The following is a 24814-nucleotide window of genomic DNA, read 5'->3' on the forward strand; positions in this document are numbered from 1 at the left end:
TAGTTCTCCACGCCAGTGGCGGTTCTACATCGAATTACTCCCCGGGCGAGGCCCCCTTTGAGCGCCCCCCACCCAACACCCCCCCCCCACCAGCACCACCACCCCACCTGCATGAACACACGCATGTTTTCTACAAACAGGCATGTTTTATTAGAACGACTATTGAACATTCATTTTTCTAAGTAGCACATATTTACATTAATTACTATGAAGTTGTCAGAATGTAAAGCACTATACATTATATACTGTATCAAAATATATAGAATCAAATATACAAAAACAAACAATAACTAAATATTAAGAATATATGAACATAATAGATAATAAATATTCTACATAGCAAAAATATTTCACACATAACAAACTAAAGATAATCACTACAGCATTGCACTTAGAATAGAAAACACAAACTAAAATTAAAACCTAACCTTGATGCAACGTCATCAATAATGTCATCATATGAAATCTGCTCCCCTACTGAGTGATTGATACTAATCAGAGCCAGGTTAGTGAGCCGCCCCTGAAACATAGGTGACATCAGGTATGACTTGATCAAGTTTTGAAAAGCTCCTCTCAGCTTGAGCCACAGTAACTGGCAGAGCAGTCCAAAAGTTGGGGTAGATCTCCAATAGATCTCATGATCCATAATATTTCAGAATTGCCTCTGAAATTTTAATTTAAACTGACATAAAAAAACTGTAGACTACCAAAAATACCAACTTTTACAGAACAAATCATGTAAAAAAATAATCAGCGCAGCCATCTGCAATAAATAAACAGGATAGTTAGTGGTGACTGTGGTGTTTTCTTCTGCTTGTAGAGTTGTTTTATTTATTATGTGAACATGATCAACATGTGTTTGTTGTTGTTCAGGCAGGCCACAGGCTGCAGTGAGCATTTAACAAATCCTAGTTTGAATCAGTAAAAAACGATTCAAGGACTTTTTTCGAACCATTTGAATATTCGTTTCAATATTTCATCCCTATTAGCTCTGTTAGCAATTAGTTGACCACATTTAACCATTAAAATCCCAGTTAACTGGTTCAAAAAATTGAAAACATGCATCATGAGAGCTACATACCTTTATCTTTCTCCTCTTTTTTCTTTTTTTTCCTTTTCCCCCTGAATGGGGCACCTGGTGGTTTTAGCCTTTTTATGTTCATCTCTTCTGTTTGGCTCTTGACTCCGTAAGTTTCCTTTAGTCAGGACTAAACAATTTGACCTTGATGGGGGGGTGACCACAAACTCGTTTTGTTTTTCCTTTTTTAATTCGGCCATTTCACACAATTCAGAGAAACCTGAAAGAATGATAGGCCTGTGTTTATGATATTATGAATGAAATATGGAAGAACATCAAGATGTGATTGACTTTAGCCATGTTAATACAGTTGATTCAGCCCCTGCACGCTCATTTCATTTGGGAAAGACGCAGAGGTGAATTCCCCCGCCGCACCCCTCCCCTTCCTGTTCTTCATAGACACACGGTGCACGTGAACGTTCTCAGTCAGCAGGAGCGCCTGCAGCTGCAGGGGGCGCCAACTTGCTGTTTCCAATCCAGACACTGTCATATGACAGATAATAGAAAACCTCGGTGCGGCGCAGATTTCCTTTTTTTTTTATACTCAGCGCTTGTGCGCCCCTTTTGTGTCATGAAAAAATGCCGCCCCGGGCAACTGCCCTGTCTGCCCGTGCCTAAAACCGCTACTGCTCCACGCGTTAGAGACGCTCCGATTCAGAGGGCTTCTTCTCAAACGTTACCTTTAGACTTGGGTCTCCTTTTGCTGGTGATCTGAGGGAGTTTACGCGCAGCATACACAACGTCTCCCCAGCTCTAGCCATAGCTCACTAGCAGCTCGTGACGTCCATCTCCACCACGCCAGCCGTGAGCCACGATTAGCTGGTGGATAAGTCAGCATTGTTTACTTGATCTCCAGCATGTCCCAGACTCACCAACACTCCTTCACCAGCCATTGTTAGCGAGCAGCCAGTGATCGCTCCATATCCATATAAGCTGATAGCGGCAGCCAGTTTGTTTACATTGAGACACCGTGATCCACGTGAAACGGCTGTTGTGGGAAATTCTGTTTCCCTTAGGCAGTCAAGTGCAAATATTTCCTAATTCACAGAACGTATTGTCCATCATGAGGACTAAACTACCTCAAATAAAAGATGGTTAAAATGAGTGAGATTACATCATTTTACATAACTTTCAAAAATGACAAATAAGCTTGCTGCCAAAGAGTGAACAAGAATGTTTTTACTGCACCTTTTTTTTGTTTGTTTTTGGAGGAAATACAGATAAAAAAAATCACACGCATAACATTATAACATTACATTACATCGTTTTACCGTAAAAGTTTATCACGGATGTTGGGAAAATAGCCAGAAGTGTGATCTCCCGACACGGGGGATAGAATAATTCAGGGGAACACAATATCTCACAACACCTGACCTCCAGGCTGACGTCACCCCTCCTCCGTGTGTGAATCGGGGCTGCTTCAAGAACAGAACTAGCTTGCTTCCTTCAGAACTGGTAGGTTGAAAAAACAGTCATAATTATAAATGTTTTTTTTTACGAGGTCGAGTAGCTTGTTTCAAGCTTTGTGTAGGTTAGGCTAGACAGGTAGGAGACTGATTATACAGTCAAACTCATGAGTGAACCACCGTAGCTGCGATACTTTGACTGAACTGCATGGCGCTAAATAGTCGCAGTTTTTCAGCATGATTTTAATGGATTTCCCACATGGGGCTTTAATAAACAGTAATGCGTTTATTTTCGTTTAAAATAAACAGTTTTGTTCTCACGTGTGTGCTCTTGCCTTGCCTTTGAGCCTCCTATTCAGACCACAAGAACAAAATAATTGAACCAGGACAAGATGTTCTCTACAGCTGTGGCATTGTGCCTTTCAGAGCTGTGATGTCGACTGGGTCATGGACATTCTCTCTCATTACAGGCCTGTCAGTGCTTAATTAAAGAGGCAGTGGAGGAGATTCATGCAGAGATGAATGAAAAGCACTGGTACATTTAGCAAAAAGAGCACGGTGCAAACAAATGTCCGTTTTCTTTTTAAGCCAGCGAGGGACGAAATACAGACTGGTGGTGCAGTTAAGGGTCTGAAAAAGACACAACTAGATTTTCAGTAATTGTCAAAAGTTGGTTTTAGTTAGTCTTCTTTAAGCCCTTTGCATCTTACTTGGACAGAGGTATCAGGCATGCTGAAACAGGTTATTTGTGCAGTCAAATGAGACAGCACAGCTGGCTGACAGGCAGAGTTCATGCCTTGTTTCCTCTGGCTGAATACCAACTGCCACCCTTCTCTGTGGCCATTAGAGGTTCTCTCTCTCTCTCTCTCTCTCTCTCTCTCTCTCTCTCTCTCTCTCTCTCTCTCTCTCTCTCTCTCTCTCGCTCTCTCTCTCTCTCTCTCTCTCTCTCTCTCTCTCTCTCTCTCTCTCTTTCTGGCACACTGTTTGTTGTGTCTGCTCAAACCCAAATACGGTCTACAGACAGCTTATTAAGCATCTCTGCAACTGTCCTCATTCACATTCTGTCAATACAGGCAAGCATGTTTTTCCTCTTTTACAAATATTTTCTTTTATTTCTTGACCGTCTAATTGGTCCATCTTCTGCCCCAAAAGTTTTCTTGTTCCACATCCTGCAGGTAAATGCCCTGTGGCCCTTTTGCGTAGAGGTCACGTGACACCATTTGCGTGGGAGTTTTGCACAGTGTGTTTGAATGTAGCACGATTTACCTTACCCGGGTCTTGGGGTGAAAAAAGCATCAACTTAATGGCATATGACCAGTGATGGGAATAACTATGTTAAAATAATGACGGTTAGTTTTTTCACTAAAGTGTAATCAAATGAATTTATTTTTCCGTCATTACAACATCCATTTCTGTTACTGATATGAAAAAGCAGTGCAGGTGCATTACTACAGTTCAGCAGCAGGGTGCGTTGAAGAGGTCATCTGACCAGGAACTAAAGGAGCAAACGTTTACATGCACAGGCATCATGGCCAGTGGGCAACTAGGAAGACATGACCACGGGACTTCCCATACAAGGAAGACCCGCTCACCTGTTCACCTCTAAGACATCATTTCATTCATTACTCGCCACGTTCTCCAATCTCCTTATATCACCAATTCTCAGTCCAGGTCCTGGAGGGCCGGTGTCCTTGCCTGGCAAGCATGGACGTAATTTTGGGGGGGGACAGGGGGGACATGCCCCCCCCCCCCCACTTTTTCCAAAGTCAAGTTTTGACCCCTGCACTTTTTACCATCCAAAAACAATATTACGCTGTATTAAATTGACACTGGTTGAGCTCTAGGACCAAGCGGAAAACAACCGTTTGTGTTGAAGCCTGTTTCCCATTAGAGCATACTGTAAAGACCCCCCCCCCCCCGTGTCCCCCCCACTTCTAAAGTGAAAATTACGTCCATGCTGATAAGCCATCGTATATATGTGAATATATAGTCTAGCCATGGTTTATTGACAACTCTAAGTCGTGGGGCGGGATCTACGGTTGTCTTTAAAACTGTCTCTGCATGCTACTGGATAACAAGCAATGTACTCACAACTACGGATGTCAGTTGGTGAATCAGTCCATCATACTCCATCAAAGAAGATGCAAAAGCATTATTTTTCTAAATAAACTTAAGTATCTATCTGCTCTTAAAGAAAAGTCCAAGTCAAAATAATGGAAAGTCGTTGCCAAAGCCGTTTGAAATGAGGTGTCGCCTCTTTTTTTTTTTCAATAACATCCCATTTACCAATAGTGTTGTGATTGGCCCGCCAAACCAATAGAGCGCTGTGATTGGACAGCTACGGAATTGTCAGCATCTTAGTTTCGTTCAGTCGCAGTAACATCCTGCCCACACGACTGATAAGAGCGCTGTGATTGACCAATTAAACCATTAAAGCCTCTGTGATTGGACCGCTATGGATGTCGGTCAATGGGGCAGTCTGCCATACTTCATGGAAGAAGCAGGGAAGAAGGCAAATATACATTGTTTTTCTATGCGCTGTGATTGGCCAGCCATAATACTGGCAGAGGCAGTGGAGGTTCCAATAGAGCCTTGCTAGACCAATATGCAAAGCAAAATCATTTTGCGTTGGTAAACAACCTTTTAGATTCTAGGCTACCAGTATCCAGCACATTTTAGATGTTTCTCCTCAGCAACACTTGATTCAATGGTAAAATCACAGCAGTTCATCAAGCTTTGCGTATGCCTATTAACTACTTACTGATTGAAACCGGGTTAAAACTAAAACATACTGGATACCTCCAGGACCAGGATTGAAAACCACTGCCTTAGTCATCCATCTGGAACCCAGGGGCGGATTTAGTACTGAAGAAGATCCGGGGCTTAACACACACGCGCATGCGCACACACACACACACACACACGTGGCACGCACTAGTCAACAACATCATATATATTTGTCTTGTACCACATAATTTTTAATCTGAAGCTACATATTAAGCATTTTCAGGGCAGAGTATTGTTCCTGTTAGTGTTTAGTGTGAGATGATAGTAAATATTCCCTTTCTTTCTCCAAAAACTTTACCTGATAAGCTAACTTTAGGCAAACCAGCAAATATATTCAAATAAGACACACAAACCTGAGTCAACACCAGTCTCATCAAAGCCGGGGTTCTGTCGCGGTACTTTTTGTCTAAAAAACGTCCTTATGTCCATCTTCACTCATGCGTTTCAGGCAGAGAGTGTAGAGGAAACCGGCTGCTGAAGGGCTTCTTCTTCAGTGGTGGAGGCTCAGACAGGCTGTATACAAACTACTGCCAGCTGCTCCCTCTCTGTTGGACTTTGGTACTGCATGTTACTTCCGCGATTTAGATCCGGGGCTTTTCATAAAACATCCGGGGCTTCAGCCCAAGTAGCCGGGCCTAACGCCGCCCCTGCTGGAACCACTTAGCTTTCCTAATCCTTTCCTTTGTCAACTTCAACACCAAATATGTTGGGCGTTTAAGTGTTAATAGAACCCAGCATCAGCATTTCCACATTTCAGTCTGACTCACATTTGCAGACTTGTGCCTATACCAGTGTCCTTTCCAAGCATTTTTATTTATAGATATGTTGCTGGTGGTACAAATGCTAATAAAACATGCAATTATGCATTGTTTGGGGGAAAAAAGGCTACCTTAAAGTGCTTTTGTATCAGTTTTGAGCAATCCGAATCTCATGAAGCGATCTCATAGGTCCACCCATGTTGTACTGTTAAAATGTAAAAATAATTCTATTTACTATGATAAATGTGTAAGACTGGGGTTACATAAGTGTAATGTTTTCTGTTTGTGGTTCCTCTTGTTTGGTGCCCATTTATTTCTGTTATTCAGTCAATCAGAACTTGGCCCAGTGGGATATATTTAGCAGTGAGCACTCGAAGATGACAATATCAGCAACTACCTTCAAAAATCATATTCTACCTCTTGTGATTGCAGGAACAGCTGCAAGATGCTGCATACATCTGATTTCCTGGAACATGACATAACTGAAAGAGTAATGTGTATCTAATTGGACTAGAGCAAATGTTAAAGTTCCTTTTCAGCTGGATTTGTATAAGCATAGAGATTCTCAGTCATCATCGACAATGATTTTCCTTGCAGGAAGCTGCACATCTGTCCTTGGATATGTTTGCGTAGTTCTAAAACCGGCTACTGAAGTGGTAATTACCCCGGCGATGTCGCACTGACAGCCTCTCAGCAGAGCAAATCTGATGTCATTGTTCCGGCGGATTCCAGTCAGTCACGCTTCATCTTCACAGGCTTCTCAGACATCGGGGTAACAATATAAGTGCAGGGACAAAAAAGGAGAGAAAAGAGGGTTCACATTTAATGAGGATTCTCTTTAAGATGCAAAAATGACTCAAAACTGTGGAGTGTTGGCTTTAGTTGCTAGACACAGGAGGGAATGTGTTGCATCTGTGTTGAGAGCAGAAATATACATTTGATGTCACTGACTCTTTTGGAAATCACTAAAACAGGTTTGTGAAGAGTTGTATTTGTGCGACGTAGTGGTGATAGATTGTGGTTGTTGTACAGTAGTGTTGTAGTAATGGTGATTGATAGTGAAAGTTAGTTATTCCTAACCCTTTTCTTACCTCTCAGCTGTTTCCTGCCTGTTATCCCAAAGTTTTTCTTCTCCCCAGCTGACCCAATGTGTTTGTCTCTCCCCCGTTTCCCTGAAAAATCTGTGTGTGTTCTGTTGGCTTTCCCGTTTCAGTTCATTACCCAACCTCCCTTCACAATGACCCGCGCGTCCTGCCCGAGCCTGTGGCCAGTCTGAGAGCCAGCCACTGCAGTCCAGTCTTTTACTTACTGGACAATGGTAAGATGAGGGATGACTTGAAGATATTAGCATCTTTGTGGATACCTGCTTGTGGTCTTCCTTGTTTGGCAATGATGCAATGAAACAGAGATAGGATCATTAGTTTTAAAATTGGGGGGTTGTTTCCCTGTTGCACCTTGCATGCTTGCTCTGCTTTCACACTGTGAGCAACACAATCGATGAGATACCTTAACATAAATGTTTGGTAGTACATCCTTATTGCACGTAACTTAACAATTTTAGTTAAAATAGTCACTATAGGCTTGTTTCCACTATCAGAACTTCCATGTAATTTTACCAGACCTTCACGGCTTGCACGCTTCCAATTCAACGGCCTGGCCTGAAAGGACCACCTTATGGGCCATTCCCATCTGTACCGGGTCAGCCCGGGCCGGGTAGCGTAGGTTGTTTACATATCTGGGTGGCCTGGTATTTTTCCGGGCCAACCAAGGCTCATTCTCAGCCCTCTTCTCGAGGGGGTCTGCTTCAGGCCGACCAGGGCCAACACACCCACTGCTGACAGCAAATTCACACCTTCCATTAGAGCAAGCCTCTGATTGGTGGGTAGAATCAGCCCACATGGGCTTAAGGCAAGGATGTGTGGAATCAACCGGGCCAGGCTGGGGCCGACTGGGGCTACCCGGCCTGGGCCAACCCGGCACAGATGGGAATGGCCCAATATAGACCATTTCTGGGACCAACAGAATAGCTGAACTGGGGTATGTACTCAGAAATGGCCCGGCAGAGTCACTTAGCAGGACTTGTGGTCGCAGACGTTGTCAAACAACCAGCGAGTTGCTGGAGAAGCAGTGTGGAAGCAGCATTGATGATGCTTTAAAATCTACATTTCTAAACTCACAAAGCTGAAAAATTAGGCGGAAATCCACTCACAATGCCTTTATTCACGGTGTTTTGTGGTCTCAGAGTGTCAAAAACATTTTCATTTCCTCTGGTCATAGAACACCGCTTTTTACATCACAAAGAATCTCTCATTGTTCTCCATTGGATTGAATTGCGAGCCACTTGACGGAATAAAACTTTATCAAAGCTGCTTTGCTGATTCTGCAAAACAAGCTAGCTTTTAACTCATTCGCTGCCAGCCATTTCCTGATCGGTAAAGCCCTTCGCTGCCAGCGTTTCTCACTGTTTTTACTGTTTTTTTTAAAAGTCACAGAACGTTGCGCGCTAGCATGATGTTGATGCCAAGACTACCAAAACAAAGCGGAGACTCACCTCTTACATCAGGAAGAATCCACGCGTTTCGAGCGTTATCTGTTCTTTCATGATCCGTTGTTGAATGTGCTTTCTTACGGCTCTTGGAGAGTACAGACGCTTTTTTTTTCTCCTCTCCCTCCCTCCTCATCGCAAGGCTCTTTGTCCTGTCTTTGCGTGCACAGCACTTTCTGCATTTTTTCTGGAAACTAGAAATGATTAAAAATGGATCTGGTCAGTTGGTCTCAACGCGATTGACACCATTTTTTCAACGATGAGAACGGGAGAAGGGACTCCCGGGTGCCCCTCTGGGACAGAGCCAGCTGGGCATATCATGGACTCCTGGAAACAGTGGAACCTGATCTGCCTCTCTCAACTGTCTGTAGAGAATTCTGAAGATCTCTGGATATTCGTGGTGTTGGTGTCGGGATTCCTGCTGTTTGCCTGAGCGGTTACCTGGCTTATCGGAAAATTAACGAGCTTTTGAGGAATATTGGCTCAATCCCGGAGCTCAGGGATGGAATGCATCGCTCTGTGAATGCACAAACTCGTATAATTGTCGAGATGAGTCGTAAGCTTGGAACTTTGGCTGAGATTCAGGCTCTGGCACAGAAGGTGGATTCAATCAAGGAGAGAGTTGATGGATCAGCACGGATTGGGATAGATTAATTACGCCATTATTGGATCTAGAGGGGTTGAAGACCAACAGAACTCTAAGGCAGAGAGGAAATTATCTCTGTCTGTACCCAAAACAATTCTTATCCGAATCTGGTGCCCTTGGAGCCTGTGAGGCTGAAGTGAAAACTCCCCCCTTAGAAGAAATGTGGAATGCTGCCGTCGCCATGGAAACCCTTTCTCCCTGTCCCAGCCTGGGCGGGACTGTGATCGGTGAAGGCCGTGGAACCATATCTAGGAGTCAATGTGCTTTCTAACCCATTATCTCCCTCCCCTGTCCAAACGGAGGTGAAACGCGCTGCTCTGCGGCTGCACGCACTGAAGTGAGGAGAGTCCCAACCCTACCCCCCCACCTAGTGGACACTTATGTTGTGTAATGTCCGAAGTCTGTGTGCATACCTGTCTGAGGTGTTTTTTTGCATAGCAACGCTACCCTTTATGTTGAGGGTAACTCTGAAGGACCTGTTTCCCCTCCCTCTGACTCTATCTTCATATAAACCCTCTTGATCTATTACGGTAGTGCGACTCGGGTTGCGAATGACCACAGTCACCAATTCTTGTCATGTGTCTATGTATGTATGTCTGATCTCAGAATTGTGTGTACTGAAACTCTAATTTCCCTCTGGAATTAATAAAGTATTTTTGAATTGAATTGTGATCGGCAGAAGCTTTTCTGGTTTGCGCCTCACTTTTCGTACAGCAGCGGGCCAAAACGATCTCCTAACACATAGATTTTCTGCTTCCTGATCACTTGACGTGTGACGTACGCGAATGAAGATCGGCTTTAGAGCTGAGATGTTTTTTCTCACAGTGCGGGGGCTCGTTCCGATGCCTACACAGTAAACAAATGCAGATTACGACTTTAGTCTTCATTGGCAGTGAATGAGTTAAAACACAGAACTCTCATCACTCCTGTTGGCTGTTATCCCTAGGCCACTACACCCTGATACCAGAATGCGTATTGCCAAAGTAAACAAGAGGGTGCTAAACACCAGTCGCAGGCTTCTAGGTCCAAACGTCTTATTGTCCGTGACTACAAGTGGTGTTTCTCTTTTTTGGGACTCTGGTAGTAAAGTTGAAGTGGTAGCAGCTGGCTGTCTCTCTTGCTCTCATATAATTGAGCGTAAAACCTCTCACACCAGTGGTGTTCTGTTGCAAAATGCATGAGTGTGTAGTGAGTGGAGGACCCAGATAAATGTGGAAGTGGTCAAGATGGTCCAGTCGCTGGTTTAGGACCAAGTCGTGTTAGCTGAGATTTTCAGACAAATGCGAGAGAACTTCATTAAAGAAAACAAATTAAATGAATTTAAAGAGCAAGTCACCCCCAAATAAACTTTTTTTGCTGATGAACTAAATAAACGAGTGTCTAATCGTGCTGCAGACACGTGTCGTCAATAATTGGGCACTTCAGTGCATCTTAGTTAAAATTTAAATATTCTGCCTAAAACTGGCAGTGTTGTGCCGTTGTCAGGTAAAAACTCTGCACTGCATTTTAATTTAAATCTGCCACCGCTATTGGCTAAGAGGTATGCTATGATGTAAACTGGTACATTATGATGTCACAATGCTGTTGTGAGCCTGTGTGTGTGTGTGTGTGTGTGTATTTGCTAGCAGCTCCGCCCTCTCGGTCTGCATTTTTCAAACATGAAGTGGGAGTGGAGTTGGACTCTGGTAGGGGGTGACTTGCTCTTTAAGACGGCTTGTTTTGCAGAATTGCCGTTATAGCTTTAATGTCCGTGGACGGCTTTTTGGCGCTGATCACTCACACCACTCTATGCCGAAGTTGCAATATGCTGAGGTTTCTTTTGTGCGCTCTTGCTGTGTTTGTCTTCAAATTCCATTTTTGGTTCTTTTTTAAACACAGATAAGGTTTTTATTTACCTTGCTGACATTTCGTTTGCAGCTGCAAACATCCTCAGAGCTGATGCTGATGGTGGCGTCACGTGACGTTCAAGAAAGAACCAAAAATGGAATATGCTGAAGTCTTAGCAAAGTCCTAAAAGGGACACATTTGACAGCTGAGAGGACCGAGCCACCGTATCTCCTGGTCACTACCCCCTCCCAGAAATTTCCCAGAGCTCCTATAGTGGAAACACGGCTATTGTGTGTTCTATTTTATAACTGCAGCACTGTAGTCCTGGAATAACACCAAAAATTGAGTGAAATTTCCACAAATAGGCTGTAGATTAATCTAGAAAAAAACTAGTTAATTATTTAATGATAAGAATAAAATGCAACCAGACCTTCTGAAATTACTACCAGCCACAATGGACAGACCCATGGAGCGGCTTGCTTGCAGTGTAAACCAGCACCGTGTTGCTGGGATCAGAGCGTGTGTGGCTGCTTTTTCAGTGTGCTAAATGCTTTGTGCAGACAACTGCTGGGCAGTGCGTTGTGTCACCTCCCCCGGTGAAGTGATGTTTGTTGTGTGTGCTCGGTCTGGGCTCCGACCTTGGGTCCCCAGTCATTTTCCAGTGCTCTGACGCAAGGTGGGCTTACAGAAGAGGAAGGAGTTGTATTCCAGTCGGATACTCCTCCTCGCTCATCCGTGCCTGGAGTGCTTCATTCTCTGTGACATTAATCATCGTGCCTCCTCTGGAATCACTCATCTCTGCCACCAAAAGGCAGCATGCTTTTTCCCTGAGCCATACAACTCAGGGTCTCTTTCTGTGTGTCAATAAGCCCACGTACTTATCTTGTCCTCTTGGTTAACAATTCATCATGGACTTGTCTCCAACTAACTGCATGAAGCCCACTATGTGGTCAGTTGCAGTGCTAATGAATATAACTGCGGCTTGCTTTGTGTCCACGGTGTTCATCTGTGCTTTAATCCTGTATCAGCCCTGTTTGTGCGATTTTGGCTTATTATACTTGCGTAATAATTGTGCAAAAGAAGGTATTTTCAATCAGATTAGATTAGATTAGATCAAATTTTAAAAATACAGGTTGAATCATTATTTTTGTCCATAATGATGTTTTAAACGCTTGAATCTGAGTGGGTACAAATAAGCACTGCATGAAAACTGTTCCAGTATGTTGCATAAATATTAATGATGAGGCGCCCAGGACAGATGTGTCTTCTCAAAGATAAAATGTTTGTCTACTGTGAGCCACCGGTGGGGGGGGGAACAAAAAATAATAGACTGAGCAGCGCAGAGCAGCACATTTACCAGAACAGTTAAATGTTTGTTTTTGCCTCCAGCAAATGTTTCATCTTTACAGAGAGAAAGCGAGCACCTGCGGGGTCACAAAAACATTAAAGATGCCATCCGCTGCTGAGCAACAGTAGAAAATCATCTGTTGTGCTATTGTTATTGTTACACTTCTGAAATGAAGGGCCAACTCATCTCCCGTGCAACATATTTATTTTTACAGAAAAACTGTAAAGACAGAAAAATATCTGATTAATCAGTTCTTTCAGCACGCAGGCCGTACACTGCCTCTCCACCACTGACACTACTTCTTCTAGTGTAGCTGACATTACCTTATACAAGTAACTTATACAGTTCTATATTCATATGCACCAATTTTAATAACTGGTTAAATCACCAAAATACATTTTACTACACCCATGAATAACACAGTGAACTCTCATTAGGTTTATCTGGTTGTTTTTACCACTGTTTTAATCTATTTATGAACCTGTCTTCGTAACTGTATTTATCAAACTAGACTTCTTTCAGATAAACATCTTTCCTTAGCGTATTTTTACAGCATTCACTTTTCAGGAACTAAGCATGCATCAACTGACATCTTCTCTTATTGTGCAAAACATACCTCTTGTGGCTTTAACCCAAAAATACACCTGCCATGAACTTGCCAGTTTTCGGTACAGTCTAATACTTGAATCGGCACAGGCTAACAACTGGACCAACTTGGAAATTAGCTCTTTAGCCTAACATTCACCACACACAAGACACTCGTCATTAATTGCCACTGCTGTCTGTCACTATTATAACATCTGTTTATCTTAGCAACCCCCCAGCTTACCTGTAAAGACAGAAAAATATCTGATTAATCAGTTCTTTCAGCACGCAGGCCGTACACTGCCTCTCCACCACTGACACTACTTCTTCTAGTGTAGCGTCAGCTACCGATGTGTACAGGACTGAGCGCCCTCTGCTGGCGGAACGTATATAACAATAGAACTGACATTGTAGTGGCCTTACTAAAAGAAAGTGTCTTTGAGGCTAAAATAAAATGGGGGGCTACTATTTTCATGTCTCTGTCTTTCACATAGTGCCACACTCTTCCCCACAAAATTAAATGTCTCCTGACATTTCTGTCTGCATCATCTATTAAACCATAGCTTTAACATACTCCCACAGCCCATGGTCTCCAGAAGCCAATACAGTCAATCGCCTGAGCCGTAGTCACTGTACAGGTCCTAGGAACCAAAGTTGGCTGACCTAAAGTGTCATAGCTCAGTACAGTTGGTCGCTGTCTTTGTCTTTGAGGTCGTTGCCTCACAGAGTCAGTCTCACTACCAGTTGCAGCTCGAATGTCAGCCATACTATCACCCCGCAGTAGTCTGTCATTGTCAGAGCCCTTGATCTGCTCAGGCACAATCTCTTCACTTTGGGGTGGCAATTCCTCTTCGCTCTGTAGTGGCGAATCCTCTTCTTGACAGTGGAGACTCAGATGAGGCTGGAAGGACTCTGCCAAAGGGTTAAGCAGAGTCTGTCTCTGTCGTCTCCCTGGAAACGGCCTGAGGTGCCACTGGAAGGTGCCACTGTCGTCATCATCTGATGTGTCGCCATTCCCTGGCTGTTGCTGTCTACGCGGAGGTTTGGACTTCTTCCTTGTCACCGTCGAAGAGTCTTTCTGGGGCTGACCAGTCTGTGTTGATGGCTTCTCCAGTGGCAGGAAGTCACAGGGCAGTAGGAGATTCCTGTGCACCACTTTATCTCTGCCCTGGCCATTTTCAGGGCTGATCACATACACTGGACTGTCATCTGCTTTCCTGTCCCTCACTTTGTAGACTTGGTTCTCCCAAAAGGACTGGATCTTTGCGGGACCACCTCGAGGAGTGAGATTTCGGAGGAGTACTCTATCCCCAGGCTGAAGATCTCTCCCTTTAACTTTCTTGTCGTAGTACACTTTGCCTCGAGCAGCTGCCTTGGTAGCAGTTTGAGAAGCCACGGTGTACGCCTCCTGCATTCTCTTTTTCCAGCAGCTAACATAGTCATCATAGTCCACATGAGCTTCATCCCTTTTCAGGTCGAAGAGCAAATCGATGGGCAGGCGGGGGGAACGTCCAAAGATGAGGTAATAAGGGGCGTAGCCTGTTGCCTCATTCTTTGTACAGTTGTACGCGTGGACAACTTTAGCGAGCGACTCTTTCCAATCATCTTTCTTGTTGTCCTCCAGAGTCCGCAACATAGACAGCAGGGTGCGGTTGAGTCTTTCCACCTGTCCATTACCCTGTGGGTGGTAGGGTGTTGTGTGGGAGCCCTGGATACCAGAGAGTTCCTTCAATCTTGCCATGAGTTTGTTTTCAAACTCCTTGCCCATGTCGTGGTGTAGTCTGGTCGGGAAGCCGAATTTGAGTGCAAAGTCATTGAAGAGCTTGTCAGCGACTGTTTTAGCTGTTTTGTTCTTCGTTGCATATGCCTGAGCAAACCTCGTGAAGTGATCCATGACAACAAGTATATACTCATAGCCCTGCTTACACTTTTCCAGGTGAAGGAAGTCTATGGACACCAGCTGGAATGGGTAGGTGGACTGGATCGGGGACAAGGGTGCACGGGTCTGCTTACTCGGTTTCTTCTTCTTAAGACACTCACATTCTTCTGTTACAAAGTGTTCAACCTCTTTCGCCATCTGCGGCCAGTAGAACCTGTCTCGAATCAGGTCGAGCGTCCTTTCCACCCCTAAGTGGCCCATGTCTTGATGGAGTTCTTTAAAAACCAGGGGACGATAGGCTTTCGGGACCAGTAGCTGCTCTCGGCGTGAAGTTTGGCGACGCAGGACACCATTCTGGTCGACGTGAAGCTTCAACCACTGCTTGAGTAGTCCAGCTACTGCAGGATGCTCTGATTTCACCTCAGTTCTATTCGGTCTTCTACCCCGCGACTTATACCAGAGCACTCTTGTCAGGACTTCATCTGCTTCCTGGGCTCTGCGTAACTGGTCTGGTGTAAAAGACTGGGTAGTGTCAGAATCTTTGACTAATATCAGCGCACTAACCTGGATAACTCCAACACCTTGGCAAGGGTCTCTCTCCTCCACCGTTGCCGACTCCATTGATGCGCTTATGGCTTCCTGTCCAACTTCAGCAGTACAGCTCTTCATATAGCTGTCCATGTCCAATGGCATTCGCGACAACCCATCAGCATCTGCGTTGGTCTTGCCTGGGCGGTAGCGGATGGTGAAGTTGTAGCTGGCTAGCTCCGCGACCCATCTGTGACCTGTAGCATTAAGCTTTGCAGTAGTGAGCACATATGTTAGTGGGTTATTATCAGTATACACAACAAACGATGGGGCATGGTACAGATAATCCCGGAAACGGTCACAAATTGCCCACTTCATAGCCAAAAACTCTAATTTGCCGGAGTGCAGGTGGTATTTTTTTTCTGCGGGACTCAGGGTGCGGGAGCCATACGCTATGACTCTCATCTTGCCTTGCTGTCGCTGGTACAAAACAGCACCTAGCCCAACCTGTGATGCATCACAATGTAACACGAAAGGCTCTGTGAACTCGGGGTACCCCAGAATGGGGGGTCTTGTAAGTGCATCTACCAGCTGGTTCAATGTCTCTTGGTGGGAGGTCGTCCACTGAATGGGCGCCCGTGATGGTAAGTGGCCTTTGCTTTTCTTCATCTCCTTTTTGGACTTGTCGGCTGAGACTGGAGCAGGATTTTCAGAAGATGGAGGGCTGAGCAGGCTGTAGAGTGGATGGGCTATACGGGAGAAGTTGGGGATGAAAGGCCTGTAATAAGAGAGGAAACCAAGCATTTGACGTACCTCTCCGACAGTCGCCGGTGTCTTTTCCTTTAAGGCCATCACCGGGGCCAACTCTGCCGGGTCCATTGTGTAGCCTTCACCTGTTACCAGCTTGCCCAGAAACCTTACATTCTGCCTGAACAGTTCACATTTCTTTGGGGTCAGCTTAACACCATGCTCTCTATACCGCTGGAGGACAAGGCGGATGTGTTCCAAGTGTTCATCAAAGCTGCTGCTGTGCACCAGGTTGTCATCCAGGTATGGGAGACAGATAGTGTCTCTGAGCCCTGCCATACAGTGCTCCATGCTCCTCTGGAACTCAGCGGGGGCGGAGCTCAGGCCAAAGGGGATGCGCACCCACTGATAGAGCCCCCAGGGTGTGACAAAGGCGGTTAAGGGACGGCTTTCTTCATCCAAGAAACCCTGGTGGTACGCCTTACCCTGGTCTAACACAGAAAACCAGGAGCTCCCGCCCAGAGCATCCAACATGTCTTGAATCCTTGGGATTGGATGGCGGTCTGGGACTGACTTGCGGTTGAGCTCCCTAAAGTCACAACAAAGGCGGAGGGTGCCATCTTTCTTGCGGACACACACCACAGGTGATGAGTAGGGGGACCTTGATGGTGTGATCCAGCCTTTGTTAAGCAGGTCTTGCAAATACTCTTTCACTTCGTTGTGAAGGGGTTTTGGGATGGACATGTATGTCTTTTTCACCGGATTTGTGTCATGGAGGCTTATATGCATCCTCAGGGATGGTATACGACCAACATCGTCACTGTCATATGCAAATGCCTCACATTCCTCTCGCAACATTTTCCTTGCAGCCGCTCGCTGATTTTCATCCAGATGCTGGAGATCCACTGGGGGGTCCCATGACTTTGGTCTCTGTTGGTTCTCTCGTGTCTGTGTGTTACTCGGGTTGGGGTACTGTAGCTCTGTACCACTTTTGTTCTCTTGTGCCAGCTCGTTTACTTTAGTCTGGATGCTCGCTGCATACGCAGTCTTTACTGGTTCAAGGTATCCAATCACTTTACGGCTCTCCAGATAAATGGTGTGGTCTGTAGTGTTAGTCACAGGGATGGGCACATATGATACTTTTCTATCTGGGATTTTCACCAGTACATCGCTGAATATTACACCCTCTGGTGGTGGGTCAGCCCCATCAGGTAGAAAGAGCATGTCTTGGCCCCGAGCATGTGAGCTAACGTGTGCCCGCACATAAACTGTGGTGACTTGGTTTGCTGACAAAGGCACTCTTCTTACACCAGTCCTTACCGCACCTGTCTCTGGGTCTTCACTGCTGTTCTGCACAAGCTTGACGACATTATGGGCCATGCGTACAGTTATTTCAAATGCTTTACTCACATTGTGTGCTAGCTGTTTTCTTCCTCCTCTGGTTTTTACTTCTTCCTGGTTCACGATAGCTTCGATGACATTGTAGCCGATGATAGGATCCTGGGCCACAGCGGAGTCACTGGATACCAATATTGGAACTTGCAGCTCACTGGTTGGCGATAAATCACTGCTGAGCCTGAAGCCGACTTCTATCCAGCCAATGTAGGGAATGGGTGTGTCATTTGCAGCAAACACTGTGAGCGTCTCATTGTCTAACAGCTCTGCAACGGGTCTGACGATCGTGTGGGGGAGGTGGTTTTGCCGCCAGTTTTCATTTACTATGCTGGACTGTGCCCCTGAATCCCACAACACCTTAGCTGGGTGATTGTCCAGAAAACAGTTCACAGTACATCTGTTTCCCACTAGGCTTACTAACCGTGACTTTCGTTGAGGGGGTAGATATTGAACCTCAGTTACAGCTGATGGGACACTAGCTGCAGTTTCTTTGGAGGATGTTGGTGTGTGTGGCTGTTCATTACGGGACTGTGAGTGTTGGACTACTGTTGGTCCCACCTCAGTAGTCCCTCCCCGTTTCCCGACGACAGTCTCGGTGCTCGGCATCCACGGGAGTAGTGGCCCTCTCGCCCACATTTGAAACAGTGCAGGCAGTTCTCTCCGTTACCTTCTTCTTTGCATTTTTTACAGCCTTTTTCCCGTTGCGCTGGTGCCATGGTGCGTTGACTGGTTTCCATAGCAGCCATAAACATTTGTTTCATCTCTTTACGTAGTTCTTCTATAATCTGCTGCATGTCTGACTTAATCTCTTTATTTTTCACTGTTGTCATGGCCACTGTAGCAGGGGATTCTCTGGGTTTGGAGGGGCTCTGAGCAGATGCCAGGGCTGTTTGGCATTCTGCTTGGAGCTCTTGGACCCTGGGAGTTCTGGCTGCAGAAGACCTTTTCCGTTTCTCAAATCTTTCAGTTTCTAGCTTTGAAGCTTCATTGACCTTCTCAATCAGTTCTTCATCTGTTATGGTTATGTCGTTTAGGGGGGACAGTAGCTGATACTTGATAGAGTCACTGAGCAGCCCGGTTTCAATGGAGCGGAGGAATTTGCGCTGGATGGTGGCTCTGCTATACAGTTCATCCGTCTCCTCATTTGCCGCTTTCCATAACAACTTCTCTTTAAGTTCGATGGCGCGAAATACAAAGTTTAAGGCAGTTTCTTTGGGCTCTTGGGAGACATTGAGGAGCTGATGATAAAGCTCAGTGGGGCTGTCTACCCTATAGTGTCCCTTTAATATGGTGAGCAGTTTGCTAAGTGTTAACCCACGTTTTATCTCCAACATGTCTCTTAGGGGTGTTCCTGGACTAATTGCCCTAATTACTGCTTCCACTATTTCAGTGTCCGAGTGCCCTTTTTCACTCCCATTCTCGATCTGGCGAATCAGGCTGAGATAGGATAGCTTTTCCTTCTGCCCATGCTCTCCAATCTGCCCACAGATTTTAAACTCCCTCCTCAATGTCACCTCCTGCAGAGTTCGCATCGCCTCTGATTGGGCTCTGGGTGGGAGATCTGCAATCTGTGTTGGTATAGTACCTGTGGTGTCCTCAAAACATTTCTTTTGCCCAGACTCTGAGTGACACTCTCCTTTGCTTAGTCCCTGGATGTACACAGCCATGTCTTTATACAACTGTTTCATTTGATCCTCCTCCTCACTTTTCTCCACATCATCAAACATGTCCTCTGCCAACCTGATGAGTGTCCTCTTGGTCTTACTGTGAGACTCTGCGCTGTCCAGGCCAGAACATTTCAGTCGCCTGCAGACGTCCACAAGATGCTCTCTCTCCAACTGCCACAAGGCTGCACTCACTTCATCACGCAGAGGTTGCAGAGATTCCATTTCTTTTGATTGAAGGTTCGTCTCTTGGGAAAGAAGGTGGTTGGTGATCGTGTTGACTCACTGGCGCCACCTCCTGGCTGGCTCGCCAAAATATGTTACACTTCTGAAATGAAGGGCCAACTCATCTCCCGTGCAACATATTTATTTTTACAGAAAAACTGTAAAGACAGAAAAATATCTGATTAATCAGTTCTTTCAGAACGCAGGCCGTACACTGCCTCTCCACCACTGACACTACTTCTTCTAGTGTAGCTGACATTACCTTATACAAGTAACTTATACAGTTCTATATTCATATGCACCAATTTTAATAACTGGTTAAATCACCAAAATACATTTTACTACACCCATGAATAACACAGTGAACTCTCATTAGGTTTATCTGGTTGTTTTTACCACTGTTTTAATCTATTTATGAACCTGTCTTCGTAACTGTATTTATCAAACTAGACTTCTTTCAGATAAACATCTTTCCTTAGCGTATTTTTACAGCATTCACTTTTCAGGAACTAAGCATGCATCAACTGACATCTTCTCTTATTGTGCAAAACATACCTCTTGTGGCTTTAACCCAAAAATACACCTGCCATGAACTTGCCAGTTTTCGGTACAGTCTAATACTTGAATCGGCACAGGCTAACAACTGGACCAACTTGGAAATTAGCTCTTTAGCCTAACATTCACCACACACAAGACACTCGTCATTAATTGCCACTGCTGTCTGTCACTATTATAACATCTGTTTATCTTAGCAACCCCCCAGCTTACCTGTAAAGACAGAAAAATATCTGATTAATCAGTTCTTTCAGCACGCAGGCCGTACACTGCCTCTCCACCACTGACACTACTTCTTCTAGTGTAGCGTCAGCTACCGATGTGTACAGGACTGAGCGCCCTCTGCTGGCGGAACGTATATAACAATAGAACTGACATTGTAGTGGCCTTACTAAAAGAAAGTGTCTTTGAGGCTAAAATAAAATGGGGGGCTACTATTTTCATGTCTCTGTCTTTCACATAGTGCCACACTATACATAGGGAATACTTGTGAGCTGGTCTTTATGAAATGCAGCTCTAAGATCACTTATTAGGCAAAACAGACTGCAGTTAGGGATGTTTTAAAGGGGACATATTATGTAAAACTCACATTTTGCATCCTTTTGCGCTGCCATGTGGATCTTTACGGCCTCCATAAACACTCCAAACATGAAAAAAATCCGTCCACCCGTTTTGTGTCAGTATTCGGTTTTAGGAATTATTTGTCTTAAACAAGCCGTTTCAAAATGTTGTAGTTTATAACATCTCAATCAGGAAACTTGGCATAGAACCAACAATCGTGTGCAGGAGAGAGCTGCTGGTGGAGTAGCAGCGGCTCTACTCAAAACCCCTCCCACATATGAGAGCTTCTCAGCTTGTAGCAGCCACTGTGAGGGAGGGGCTCAAGCTTGCTTTCTAAAGTGACAGCCGTGAAACAGCTCATTCTGGAAGGTACTGAAATTGCTTTATGTGGGAGGGATTATAAGCAACAAATGTAATGAGCATGTTTTCAGGGTATCCGCGGGTCCTTAAAAAGTCTTAAAAAGTCTTAAATTAGCTTTTCCAAATTTAAGGCCTTAAAAATCCTTAAAAATGACAAATAATCCTTAAATACAGTTTCCAAAGGTCTTAAATTTTCAAAGACCCAATAAACAAGATTATTTTATTTCTATGAAATTTTCATGAATTTCTAGTTAGTCTTCAGCATTTTTTGTGTGTGATATTGGCGTAAGCGGAACCGTACACATTCAGTTGCTTGTGAAAGGGGGCTATTTTTAGATGAGCACATTAGCTGGTTAAGCTAGTGGGAGCTTGCGCCATGGGGAAGTGCAAGTTTGATGGTAACTGGATGGCTAATCCCATGTTCGCGACGCGGTTGGCACCAGTTCCAGGCAATAGCTGGAAAATAAAGCTTAAATTTAATTATAAAAATAGCTTAAATTTGGTCTAAGTGGCCTTAAAAAGGTCTTAAAAAGTCTTAAATTTGGCTCCCTTAAACCTGCAGATACCCTGTGTTTTGTATTGACTATTACAACTTAAGAAAAAAAAAGTCATATGTCCCCTTTAAACTGTCTTACCAACCTAAATTACCCAGATTTTTTCAAGCATTCATTTCTAACTTATTTCTTAAAAGTTTCACAATTAATCAAAAAGCATCAATGGCACTTACGAACTTCTCAAACTCAACAAGAAATCAATTTCAAGTCTATGTGGTGAGCGATTAAATTATGAATCAGCTTTAATTAATATCCAGTCAGAAACAAAAGTGGAGTTAAAATAAATAATAATACAATTGGTTACTGTTCGTTTCACACTGAGCAAGCCTTAGGCTCCTCCGATCAGTGCAACCTGCTCATTCTGATTAAAAACATTAAACAGTCAGCTGCCAAGGTACTGTGTGTGTGTTGCAGGTTTGTTATGAGAATATTTTTCCTGTCATTGTGTCTCTAACAGTCCAGTTTTATATGGCTGCAGCAGCAGCAGCAGCATCTGGTCACTGAGGCTTCATTATGACACACACTCAGCTCATCTGTTATCTTATTAGCCAGACAAATTCAAATGTCTGCATAGATTGTAAAGTTCAATAATTGCACATTTCATTCAGGGATATCAGAATATTTCCACTGTTTATTCTCCAAAGGACCTTAAAAGAAAAGCTGACGGCGCCACGCGTTAGCTTTACTTCATTATGGTTTTCAGGGTCACTGGGAGGTTTAGCTTGTCCCAGCTGACTTTGAGGTGGGTTTTACCATGGCCAGGTCACCTGTCAATCAAAGCGAACAAGGAGATAACTACATATTTATTTAGCTGATTTGGGATAATCATCTAATCTGCTGTGCATGTCGTTTGACTGTGAAGGGAAGTTGGAGCGTCCCTGGAAAATCTACCAACAAGCAAATTTCACACGACGTCCTTATCCTCATCAAAAATTAGCTTCTTTTTTTTTTGTATTTGACAGCAGAAGGATTGAAACCTGAGTTTTTTTTCTTTCATTTAAAAACAAATCGCTCCACTGTAAAACGACCAGAATTTGAATCAATGCAAATTCAGTCATGCCATTTTCCTTGTGGTCATGAAAAATCAGGCGTCATCTTGTCTTTTCAACATCAAGTTAATCATCAGGAATGAAGAAACTGTAGAATATTCTCACCTTTTTTTCATGAAAGCAGATCCATATATCAAGTTCGACCCTTGCATTTACTGCAAAATGCTTGCAAAATGTTTCACTGAGCTGTTTTTGGTCTCCTTCACTGTCTGACTGTGTTTTTTTTTTTATCGGCACCTTTAGGTGTCACCTTGTTTATTTGTGCTTTCATGTCAGACATCCCAGGCCTCTGAGCGTGGAATTTCCACAGACATTAAAGGACATATTAATTAAACAATAGAAATAACCAGCAGTTTGTGTAGAGTAAACTTTGTAAATAACCAGGATTTACATCTCAGTAGATGATCTTGCCTCATCGCTGCTCAATAAATCACTAAGAAAAAGTAAGTAAATCACAGATAAACGACAAAACTTGTTCCAAGCAGCCGAAACTTTTTAACATCATCTCGAAATTGGCTTTGCAGACATAGCTGGAAGCACTGGCCTGGGAAAACAACCAAGCATGCATTTGGAAATACGCCTGCTGCGTGCGACTGCACCAATCTGCATGCTCTGGTTTGATGTTCATTTAAATGAAATTCTTTTTTCTTTTGGTTTCTGTTTTTTCCTTTCTTTTCATTTAATTTATTTCCCTTTTACTGCCTTTATTTAATTATCATTTTCTTTTATTTACTTTTTAGGAGAATAACTGGTTCTTTGTTTCCTATTCTTTTGTTTCAGTAAAGGGACCAGGCAGAAAGTTAAGTCTGCCCACAGATCTTAAGACTGATCTTGGTACGGTAGGCGAAAGCCAGCAGTTTTCACGCATATTTCCTTTCAAGTCATTTAGTTTCTGCTTTTGTCCCCGTTTCTAAGCGTTTGTGTTGCATAAGTATTGTTACTTTCCCTCTCACTAAGTTTTTAACTTTAATTTTCCTTATCACTCTCTCTCCTGCTCAACCAACCCCGTGGGACTATTGGTCCAACATTTCTCGTTTAGATATTTTAAGTTGTTTTAGGTCAACTGCGTCTGTTTTCCTTCTTCTACATTTTGCAAGTGTTTATAAAGGTGACTTTTAACTCATGCCCATATTTAAATCTGAGGTTTTCTATCGCTCCATCATTATTGGACCATCTTCTGATTTAATCTTTCCTCCATTAACTGCCTTGCCTCGCTGTAAGGGATCACTTGCTGCCTCTCCCATGAGAACTGGATCATTTCTCTACTGAACCAACATTCTTCCATTTTGACTGGACCATCTACATTACAGATGCTACAAGCCCGCCCCGCATGTACCTCTCAACTGCTATGATCATTCTCAGGTTTCTCTTTGCTATCCTTCTGCGGTGTCACATGCGCTGCTCACTCTAAACATGTCTGCTTTTGAACATAAAGGTGTCTGTTCCTTCTTATTTCTGCGATCATACATTTGTACAAACCTTTCCTTCCATAGCAGGTGCAGAAACACTTGATTTCAGGAATGATAGGAATCCGTTGCCAGGGCAACAAAGGGCATACCGTCACCATTGCAGTCCCATCTCTGGTCCACCATAGTGCGTTTTCTATTGTTTATTTGCGTTTAGATTGTGAACATATAGTTTAGAAACTTTTGAACATGGATGAATTAATCTCTCATTCTCCTCCACCTCTTAACGCAGTCGCCAAATTCAAACCCACATTGCCATTAATTTCCTTTCACGAATAAAACGTTTGCAGCTTATCTTTGCACTTCAGTCACGGACGTATAAACTTTTGTGTCATCAAACTTCTTCCACGGGTTGATATCTTCAGCACTCGTCTTATTTTTGGGGGTAATGACGGCGATGACAATTTTTCAGGAAGTGGCAACCTGGCAGGCTTGTGGTCTCCATCACTTTTGATGAAGAGTTAGAAAATTGGGCTTGTCCCCGTCAATCTCTTCAGGCCTGCTGCAGAGCACTTGCGTTGGCGCTTAGACCGGTGTCGGTAGCAGATCTGCTCGGGGTCCTGCGTCTGCAAATTACGTCACAGAACATAAGACTTCAGGAAGTTACAATACCACATTCGTAAAAGTTACGTTAGCACATTGGCTATGATGATTGTGATTGGTCAGAACAAATATACGGTTGTTGTCTCAACACTTGTAGTCCAAAATCAACAATTTTCAGAGTTTGAACTTTTGAAGTAAATGTAAAATAAAAGCAAAGATATCAACTGATAAATGGTGACTCTCAAAAGCTCTTGATTTTGATTAAATGGGGCAAAATAAAATATAAGAACTTCATTGAAAAGACACCA

General features: G+C 43.9%; 1 protein-coding gene across 22 annotated transcripts in view; it reads left to right on the forward strand.

The window, feature by feature from the left end:
- stxbp5l (syntaxin binding protein 5L) overlaps positions 1-24814 on the forward strand; it is a 210037-nt gene that overhangs the window by 157664 nt on the left and 27559 nt on the right. For 4 of the 22 annotated variants that reach the window (XM_015966780.3, XM_015966783.3, XM_015966784.3 and 1 more), the window contains 2 exons: positions 7243-7347; positions 23278-23331. The exons of 10 other annotated variants lie outside the window; for them this stretch is intronic. In XM_015966780.3, coding sequence (XP_015822266.1) covers positions 7243-7347; positions 23278-23331 — 159 coding nt within the window. The remainder of the gene's footprint in view (positions 1-7242; positions 7348-23277; positions 23332-24814) is intronic. 8 more of the 22 variants (XM_015966781.3, XM_015966785.3, XM_054747096.2 and 5 more) reach the window with 2 other exon arrangements.

Source organism: Nothobranchius furzeri, chromosome 14, assembly GCF_043380555.1.
Source record: "Nothobranchius furzeri strain GRZ-AD chromosome 14, NfurGRZ-RIMD1, whole genome shotgun sequence".
In the NCBI taxonomy this organism is placed as follows: Eukaryota; Metazoa; Chordata; class Actinopteri; order Cyprinodontiformes; family Nothobranchiidae; genus Nothobranchius; species Nothobranchius furzeri.